The sequence below is a fragment of the Tasmannia lanceolata genome, unplaced genomic scaffold (assembly GCF_043159265.1).
Source record: "Tasmannia lanceolata isolate RefF3 unplaced genomic scaffold, GAP_Taslan_0.1 ptg000006l, whole genome shotgun sequence".
Taxonomy (NCBI): Eukaryota; Viridiplantae; Streptophyta; class Magnoliopsida; order Canellales; family Winteraceae; genus Tasmannia; species Tasmannia lanceolata.
The window spans coordinates 10,113,924-10,124,289 of NW_027518683.1; the positions used below are offsets into that span (position 1 = coordinate 10,113,924).

The 10,366-nt window shown below is 37.8% G+C and overlaps 1 protein-coding gene across 1 annotated transcript; it reads right to left on the reverse strand.

The window, feature by feature from the left end:
* Positions 1-1,904: 1,904 nt before the first annotated feature.
* Positions 1,905-10,198, reverse strand: LOC143879628 (Metal-dependent phosphohydrolase). The gene is made up of 8 exons (XM_077382109.1): positions 9,910-10,198; positions 9,651-9,775; positions 9,502-9,539; positions 7,528-7,638; positions 5,832-5,911; positions 3,018-3,054; positions 2,452-2,493; positions 1,905-2,128 (listed from the first exon to the last, which is right to left on the reverse strand). Exons 1-8 carry the CDS (start codon positions 10,135-10,137, stop codon positions 2,058-2,060), a joined length of 732 nt encoding a protein of 243 aa, XP_077238224.1. The 5' UTR covers positions 10,138-10,198; the 3' UTR covers positions 1,905-2,057.
* Positions 10,199-10,366: the final 168 nt, after the last annotated feature.

Sequence of the window (10,366 nt, forward strand, 5' to 3'; positions counted from 1 at the left end):
ACTGATGTGTGTTTCCATAAGGAGAAAGGCTAGTACGGCATGTTTCTCCTCACTAGAGAGCAGAGTGAGGTGAGATCATTATGGATGAGATTTAGTAGAGAGAAATTCATTGTAATCTTATTTATTTATTTTGCTCAGAACAGAATGTCTCAAAAGCTTACCCGTGGATTTAGTCACCTTTGCCGAATCACTTAAACCTTTTGTTATCTTTGTGTTACGGTGTGGTTCCTATTTTCACCTTCTTTTGCGTATGTTTTGATTGGTTTTGGCCCAACAAATTTCTATCCGAGCAGTTATCTCATGATTTTCTACAAGATCAACGGTGTTGATCTCAAGTAAGTTCTCCACATGGCTCCTTGTAGCGCCCAAAAATCGCCTTTTTTCTTTCTTTCTACCATTGATTGTAGTAGTGCATTCTCTATAAATACAGCTGTTAGATAAATTTTCAGCTTCTTTAAGAAAATTCATATGAATATATGGTGTATTTATGGATCGATTATAGGATGGGCGAATATCAAAATTGACCTATAAGTTTGCTTTTGATAGTTTAATGTGGTCACTAGATCATGTAGATGTTTCGCCCCGAACCCAGTTTACTACAAAAGAACAAGGGATTAGCTGTTCTAGCACGTCTTAATGATGGAAAAATGCCAAAGGAGAAGGGGGTTGTTATGCTCCTCCTTGCCATAATTCTGTCTTAGCCAAAAGCCGGTGAGAATAATTTGATCAGATGATGTAGGCTCTTGATATCATGCCCGGATTTAGGTTCCATTTATAAAAGACAAAAACCTTGATTTTTGTACTCATTTCTTAAGCATGGAATTTCAGACATGGTTGGGAGTTGGGTTCTACGGATGAGGATCGTAATTTCTCATACATTGCCTTCTACTTTACCATTGATAGTGAAAGCATATTTCTGGTTGATCATTTTCCATTTTATTGGAGACAGGACCAAAAGGTCCAGAAATCATTATAGGAATGTAATTGGTCCCACATGGTTACTTCAAATCCTCGACCCTTCGATCAGGTGGACCATCATGACTTAAGCCACGTTATCTGGTTCGACGCCGAAGGGAAATCCCATCCATAAGATTAAGGGCACAAAAATCCTCTCGGATCATCCAATCAAGGTAGGGCAAATGGCAATAGGCTCGGATAGTCCTTGTCATTTGGAACCATTGTTTTAAATTTTGGTTTCGAGTATAATTTCGGTCTTCACCGAAACCGAAATTTTGGCCGCTCACTTAATGTCGGTTTTTTGTCCCAAAATTTCAACCGAAATTCTGTAAAGAAATAAAAAATTAGTATTTTATCAAAATTTCAACTGATTGGCGAAATTGACGGCCGCAATTTCCAAATTTTCATCTGAAATTTGGTATATTTTGGTTTTGGAACGTTTCGGTGTGGACAGAAATCTGAAATTTTGGACCAAAATTTCGGATTTCGGTCGAAATTTAAAACCATGTTTGGAACAACAGACCTGATAATGTCCATGTGGTGCATGCGGGGGCCAACAAGGGCCTGCTACGATAGAGACAGACAGCGCCGGTCTTCTTAGCACTTTGCCATCTTATGAGGATTTTTACCTAGATGCTACTTATATTAACATACAACAGATGCTACTTTTTTTTTTATCCCAATGCCCTTTGTTCAAGTCTCCAGTATAAATTCTTTGCTCGATTAAATTACCAGTTGAATAATTGTAATCAGATGTTGCTTGTTCTTCAGTCTTACAACATGTTTACAGGAGAACACAGAGAAGGAAGGTCCATTCCAATCAGATGGGTCAATGTATAAATGTTTCAAAAGATCTTTGATTTCAGCTGAGTTTGGCTTTCTGAGAACCTGTAAATGCAATTGCAATCTAATTCTGTTTCTAAGAACATTAGCAACTATTGGGGGTGTTCTTGTTCGATCCATGAGCAGTCTATAACTATGAAAATTTTCAATTACAAGCATTCGATTTTAGCATTCAACAGAGGCCACAAGGTGAGCTCAATATTACAAAGAACAAAAACGTATGGTCAAGAAAACCTGATATGATCTCTTTAAAGCTACTATTCTTTCCTTTTTCTTCTGGCATTTATCTCGGCAGCCCAAGCTTTTCCCACATCAGTTTGGAACTTTCCTGCAGAGTCATCCAAAGTCAGTGAGAAAGATCCCAGTCATGATTCAAAATTGTTTCCTCATTGCTAATTTCTTTCATATTCACTCTTTCTCACTTGGCTCCACTTAGTGAATCCATGTCCAGATTTCAGTGGTGCATGTTGCCATGCTCACTAGTCATAAACAACCATCTTAATTGCTCTCAGGAAAAAATTTATTTCTCCGCGACAAATTGGAATGAATATTTCTCTTTTCTAAGTTGCAGATATGCTACATTTCTTTTTAAGGCATTCCAGTAACACTAGTGTGCATCTAAAGTCATAAAAAAGGGAATACAAACTATACCTGCAGTTGACTGGAAAAATTCATCCAAATCTTTCCCTTGTTCTGCACAAGCAAAAGTACACATTAATTATTAATTTCCGTAGAAAGGTCTAAGCCCTACAACAAAATTGTCGATATGTACATTTCTTCGAGATGCAAGCAATAGGTATGCAAAATGTGGCATATTTACACCATAGGATGATCCAAACACTTTTTGTCTTTATGCTTTTATCTCTGGGAAGGTTTGGGGACAGTGATGTAATGCTTTACCATCATGAATATAGTTTCTGTTATCGCTAAAAAAATCAATATGCAAATTTCACGGCATAGAAGAAAATATTGTGACGTGACTCTTGAAGAACCGAGAGAAAATACACAGCATTTCTTATTGCCCTTAAGTACGCAAAAAAGTGATGAAAGATACTGTTCTTAACCATTGAAAGAAATATATATTGCAGCCCCTCAAACAGGAAACCACATGTTTTAAAAATGCAGACATAGATCCTGAGAAAACCACGAGGTCCTTACGTGCAACTATGAATTATATTTGCTGTTCGAAGTAAAAATTCAACAAAAGAAAGCCATACCATTTTCATATTCTAAGGCTTGAAGTATCATCTCCACCTGAATGGAGCAAAAAATTGATCAATAGAACTCCTCAAATTAACCATTACAAAGAAACAACCAAGATTCAGTGGAAACAGCATCATTGTCTTTTCAAGTACAAAACTGATAAAGAAATGTCGAGAACAAAATGACAAATATCACGGCTGAAATATCATCAGTGAAAATAATTATTAATATATGTTATTGAGCAGAAAAGCTGACGTTAGGTTACAGGCTTAGTATATGTTTAAAATTATGATATCAATAGCTTTGGATTGCACCTTACATTTTGAAGCAAGAAAACAGGCTTAGTATTCGTTTAAAATTATGATAGCAATAGCTTTGGATTGCACCTTACATTTTGAAGCAAGAAAATCATGCATTCACTCACAGAAAAAAGAAATCCTCAATACTCAGTATTCACTATGGCACCTACTGTAAGAAGTTAAGGATGGATGTTATTGATTTATTTACAAGATCATCAATGGGTAAATCAGCTTGCACACATTCAAAGTGCAGAAACACAACTTGAGTGTGTAACATCTAAAAGTAAAATCTGCCTATGTTATGACCAGAACATATGGGAAGCATCCATTTCCAATGTCCTCGGTCTTAGGTACAGGATAATCAATTCAATATACCAGTAAACTTGTTTAGGCAGCCAATTATACAAACTTACATGGATGGAAACAATAAATAAGCTCGCTGTTTTCTTGTTATTGCAAGCTGACCTCCAATGCTACTAGTAGAGGAACCTATAATACTCATCTACATTTGCATAAAGGCTTCCTTGGTATTAGTAAGTTTCGTGCTACCACTTTAAATGACAAAGAAATTACAGTTGAACATGAATTTGCCAACAACTTTTGAATGTAGTCAACACAAACAAGAAGAAACACAAACATGCATACACCTCTACACTGCTTACAGCAGTATACAATCAGCTTCAATGTATTTCTTTGCCAGCTGCCCAATCTTCCAAGTTCCAATACAGTCATGTAAAAAATTATGTCCATCCAGTGCGATCACCTCACCTCAACACAAATACACTAGATCCCATAAGAACTCCGAAGTTGAGCGTGCTTGGGTGAGAGTAGTAGTAGAATAGATGACCTATTGGGAAGCTCCCGCGTTGCACCCCTTATTTTAAAATATATGTCCATCTTTGCAAAGCCAACAATGCATTCTGAACTTAGACGCATGTGGTTCAAAACATAGATTGCTAATCTAGCGTTGGACAATAAGGTTGTCTCATGTTCTACATCATGCACATATGTTTATAAGCTTCTAGAAGCAAATCACATGTTGACAGAAGAATAAAGATTTCCTTATCAGAAACGAATCATTCTGGCCCACGGAACATAACTTAATAAACAAGGGTAATCCTTTCCAACCACCTCGAACCATTGAAGCACCATGTGAATGTTTTCAATTTGTGCACATCTTCGTTAAGAAAGAAGATATTTTGTCGAGGAATTCGAGGTGTGTCACAACAAGGATATTTCTACCAGCTTGAAAGCCACTAACTAGTCCTTGTTCTTCTGCACTACTAATCATTAGACTGCCTTCGTTCCCAATATGAAAAGATACAACAATAATGGATCTCATTGCCTCACACCCCTACAGTTGGTGAAGAATCCTATTGGGGAGCCGTTGATGAGAATGGAGAAGGAAGTCGTGGAAAGACATAGAAATAATCCACGTTCTCCATTTAATCCCATATCATGTTCTTTCTTGGACATAATCAACAAATTCCCACCCCACATGGTCATAGGCTTTTTCCATGCCAAAGTTGCCAAATAATTCCCGACTTCCCTCCCAAACTCAACTTTGACAGCAGCTCCTGTGGCAATCCAGGTTTGGCCGCTGAGGTGGGTGAGGTCTTTAGCGGCCACTTAGGAACTACGATCAAAGCCTACTTGGGTCCTTTTATTGTGGAGAAGAAGAAGAAGAAGAGTGAGGGAGAAGATTGAGTCTCCTTATCCACAATAACATCGTATCAGAGCAAAGGTCAGGGGTTCAAAACTCCTTAATTTTTTTTGGAATGGTACAAAACTCCTTGATATTAAAAATCCACATGTAATGGCCAACCCAAAGAGGGGCCACATTTGCCACGTGTAGGCCAACCCTAAAAAAAGGGCCACATGTGAGGGGGGAGTGTTGAAGTATAAAGCTTTAAATAACGTCATCTCCAACAGCTTAAGCTTTTGGAGTAATTGGTTGTTTCACAGGTTCTATTGGTGAGTCGGACTAAAAAAAATGAAAATCAGGGCTCTCCTGAGCAGCCTGTGCACTTTCAAGGAATGTCTATCGGATAATTTGGTGGTGGAGCCGTTGAGGGCAACTCATCTTGTATGGCCTTCAGCAAATCCCCAGGGACTTGGAGATTGGATAATTTCATCAGCGACGTTGGTGACATTTGTAGCATAACTGAGCCATCTCTCATGCAGCTGCCTAGTTCTACAAACGAGGAGGTGGACAAGTTGGCTACGAAGGGCGTGTACTGCATGGTGGTGTTCATTGATGACTCCCTCCTGTGACTGTTTGGGGGTATTCTCTGCGTGTTATCTGTTTACTTTAATCCGAGGGGGCAGCCCCTCTTGCTCGTGCCTATATTTCTCTGTGATAAAGTTTTGTTGCCATTAAAATAGATATAATGTTAATTTCTACTAGTACATCAAGTTCAATGGGGAACTATCATGGGAGGAATGCAAAAATGTTTACTAGTTTTGATTATTGAGGCTAGCAATTGATTCAAAGTTCAACATTAGAAGAGAAGATAATTGCTGGGTTACCTTGTCGAAGTCCTTCACAACTTTTGCTTCTGGGGAAGAATTTTCTTCATACTCCATCCATAACTCATATATTTCTTTTGCTGCAAAAGAACGAAAATAAAAATCAAGGTAGTACATAATGGTAACTACCAAACATTGGACTAAGTTTCCCAAGCATCAAGGATTTGTAAAATTTAAGACCCATATCAAAAAGTTGGCTGTTCTCCATAAATATGTCCTTCCATCGTTAGAATAAGGGCGGATTTCAATAGAAAATCATTGAATTCTTCTAAGTTATCGAAAGTTCAACAGTACTTGGTCATGTACCAAGCCAATAAAGGATTAGGGACCTTAATGGCCAGTTTCGTTGGTAGGAAAGTGGTGGAAAGGAAAACCTTTTCCAACTTTTCATCACTTTCCTTTCTTTGGCTGCCCAATGAAAGACTTTTCAGGGTGGGCAAACCTTTCTGTCCAGAAAGGAAAACACCCATATTTCATCTTAAACTTTTGCAACTTAAAACCCCGGAAGTAATTTTCCTTTCCCGGAAAGAAATGTTGGGCAGCATCTGAGTAAGTGGGGTCCATTGGTTTTTGATCATTAGTATATTACATATTGTGATATATGTGGGCTCCATTGGTTTTTAAATGCGGGTCCCTCCATCTTAGCTTCACAAGCAGATCATTGATTAATATACATGTGGGGTCAATTTTTTTGGCTGTTAGGCCCTCTAAGTAGCCCATACTAGTATATGACTCATAACTATGTATGAGTCCAATTCATTTTTGGCCATTGGGCTCTCCATATCCTACTAGTAGATCACTTATTAGAATACATGTGATACATGGTCATATTTATTTTTTTCCATTAGGCCCTCTATGCCGGCCCCATTAATATATAACTCACTACAATATAAGGGACCCCTTTTTTGGCCATTGGGCTGTCCATCTTATCCTTATACTAGTAGACTAGTGATTAGCACGCATGTAGTGTGGTCCATTACTTTTTTGGTCATTAGGAGCTCTATTCAGGACGTACTAGTACATAACTAATTGATATGCATGTGGGACAAAATAGTTTTTTCCCCATCCTGACCACCATCTTAGCCCCACTATTAGATCATTAATTAACATAAATATTGGCTTATTGGCCATTATGTCCTCTATGTAGATCCCACTAATATACAACACATTATATGTAGATCCCATTGGTTTATAGGCGTTGGCACCTCTTCTTAGCCCAACTAAACTGATTAGTATTATAAGTGGGGTCCATTTTTCTTTTGGCCATTAGCCCCTATATGCAGGCTCACTAAAATATGACTCATTAGCATATATATATATATATATATATATATATATATATATATATATGAGTGTGTGTGTGTGTGGACCCCATTGGCCATATTTTATCACAGGGTATAAGTAAAGTGGCCATTTTCTTTTTCCAGGAACAAGCATCCAAACAAGAGAAATATTTTTTTAGGAAAAGGAAAGGAAAAGGCTAACCTGGGAAAGCCTTTTCTGTGCGTAATAGTCTTCCTAGCCAACCAGACAAAACAAAAGGTTCTTTCTAGATAATTGTTTCCAGAATCTCAATATTTTCAGTCTCAAATGAGTTGAAAGACAAAATTGGTGCTCAGCTTGCAGCTTCAAGAAGATTTATTTATATGTTCGCAAAACATGCTCATACAATATAACAAACAACAACAAAAGTTACCTCTTGACCTTTCGCCAAGTAGCATGCACATGTGATCTAGTGCTTCTTGCTCTCTTCGACTTTTTTCCTCCTTAGGTACACCATCCGAAGGAGTGATATCACCAACAATAGCTATTCAAGTAACTAAAAGGTAAGCAAAACAACATGGAAACTGGAAAAGAAAGAGGCTTAATACATTCACCACAAGTAAAAAAAATGACCAGTATCATCATTCAAAAAAAAGAGACCAGTATCATTTTGGGATGATTTCTTGGGACAATTTCCTTTTGTTCCCTATTCTTCCTAGTTTTCTTAATTTTTATCACATTGTTTATGACATTATTCTGATGTCAAGGTTTGAAGCAGTCAAACTGTAATGGAACTGATTTGAACCGAACATGCTCCCAACTGGTTTGCTTTTTAAAAAGTTCATATAAAAATAAATAGCAGTAATAATTCTGAAATTCAGCAGAAAATAATAAAGCCAATATTAGCCAAAACGGGGCATAATCTCAAAGGCACTAGAAAAAGGGATCAGCATATACAAATCCTTGTCAGCTTTTAAGGGGCCGTTTGGATACACGGATTTTAGAATCCAGGTTTTTAGTTTGAAAACAGTGTAAAAGAGGGTTCATGATCAAGCTGCTGTATGCTGTCCTCACAGCGTTTCTTGAATTTTAAGTGAGAAATTCAGGTTTGAAAAATCTCTCCTGCATCCTAAGATTTCTAAAACCTGGAAATATGGGAGGATCTGCAACTCTCTTGCTGACGGAAAGAAGGGTGAGAAGTAAAAAACGAGTCAACAACGACGGCGAGTCCGCTTCTTCTCTTGTCTCTTAGCTACAATTTTGTACAAATCGCGGATTCTAAAATCTGCATATCCAAACGGCTCAATGTTTGGATAAAGGAACCTGAGTACCAGAAATTCCTTAAAGACTAAAACAGAAGTGGGCATTTTCTTCAATAGAGAGTCGACATGAAACTTAAGTGAAAATCCCCCCATAACACAGCATTGATCTTGCCAATATTTCTATTTTTCAAAGTCACCGAGCATTTGAAATCTTCACGGATACCATTTCATGTCAGGAAATCTGGTGCCTAGGACCTGATAAACAAATAGTATAGGCAAAAACTAAAAGCCTAAAACTACAAGCGTGGAATACATATGCTTCAAATGATGAGCCATTGAGTTTGGCAAAATAGATCCTAGTATGAAATATAAAAGCTTATACTGACGCTTCAGACTGCACAATAAGAATAAACAAAAGAGAAAAAAGTAGCAATAGTTCCCTTACAGGCCAAGTCATTGCATTAGTCACTATAAATGACACACGGATCCTAATGGGGACTTGTCCTAGATATAACATAGCTGCCTGTACTTAGGAATGTAGGAATGTTGGCATAAAAATAGAAATATAGCATAACGTCTAGTTTATGCATAAAAATAGCGGCCAGTAAAACAAAGAAAAAATGACAAAAAATATCATTTTTTTTGGTTGGTAAGCTGGGATCGAACCTGCAACCTCAAGGTTGAAATACAAAGCCTCAACCATTGAGCTACAGGCCCAACCCTGAAAATCATGAAAGAGACAAAAAATATCAATTGTAACAAACTCCAAAGTAAAGAAAGAAATACCACACATTCTTTTCAAGTCAAGTCATAGGCCCTGTCCGTTTGAGATTGTGGCAACCGATTGAGACCCCCCCAATCTGATTATTGGACTCGACTCCCCAATCGATTGTCATAATCTCAAATGAACAGGGCCTTAAAAGCAAAGTTTCAATACTGCCTAGATGTACTGTAACAATTATTGTAGCATTTTTGAAATTAAAATCCTTTGTTGCACACCAAAATGGAGTCGAGCGGATCAATATGCATAATGAAAGACATGCACTCCATTGTTTTCACCAAAATGAAGGTCCCAAAACCTCCAAAAAACAAGAAAATGGAAAACCCCAAAACCAAACATAAACTAAAGAAATCAAGCATCCCACCTTCAGCAATATCATGCACAATGGCCATTTTTACACACCTAGAAGAAAACAAATGTTCGTTAGAGGTTTGAAAATTGAGATATATGATAAAATAACATGATAGTATTCAACCCCAACATTTTACATAAAAAAAAAAAAAAAACCCTAACCTATCTCTATTGATACCGGGAATATCTGCAGCAATGAGCGCCATGAGACCCATTCGATACATGTGATCAGCTATGGACTCTGGATCTTGAATGCCACGTCGGATCCACCCCGTGCGTTTTGTCGTCTGATACAGTTAACGAAAGACTAGGGTTAGGGTTAGGGTTTTTCTTTTAATTTCCCTGTTTGAAGTAGGATAGAATCGTATTGCCGAGATTGAAAGAAGAGAAAATAAAGGAAAATGGAATGAAAGAGAGAAACCTTGAGACGATGGCATAGGGATAGAAAATCAATTGCAGATGAAGCTGAGGAAGGAGAATCCATGGTTGTAGAGCATTGATTCTTCGAGGACGCTCCTGTGTCTCCGTTTGGCTCTGTCGCCATTCGAATGCGACTGTTGCTCCTTGAGACGGATTCGAAACGAGTTTGGGTGGAGACGAGGGAAGGGAGGAAGGAGGAGGATTTGTAGATAGCTCGGCATCCACCCATCGTTTCTTTCTATTCTCTACTACTTTGTTGGGGTTTGTGTCCTAATTTTATTTTATTTTATTTTCCTTTTAAGAAAATAAATCGTTCCCATAATTTGAGATGACTGTGGGCCCTTCCTAGACGTAGGACCTTGATCATACCATTGAGTGGGTCCAGATTATGGACTTTTTGTAGTCAGATAAGTATTTAAAAGAGAAGGGTGCCATTATCAGAACAAGGTAGTGCAGAT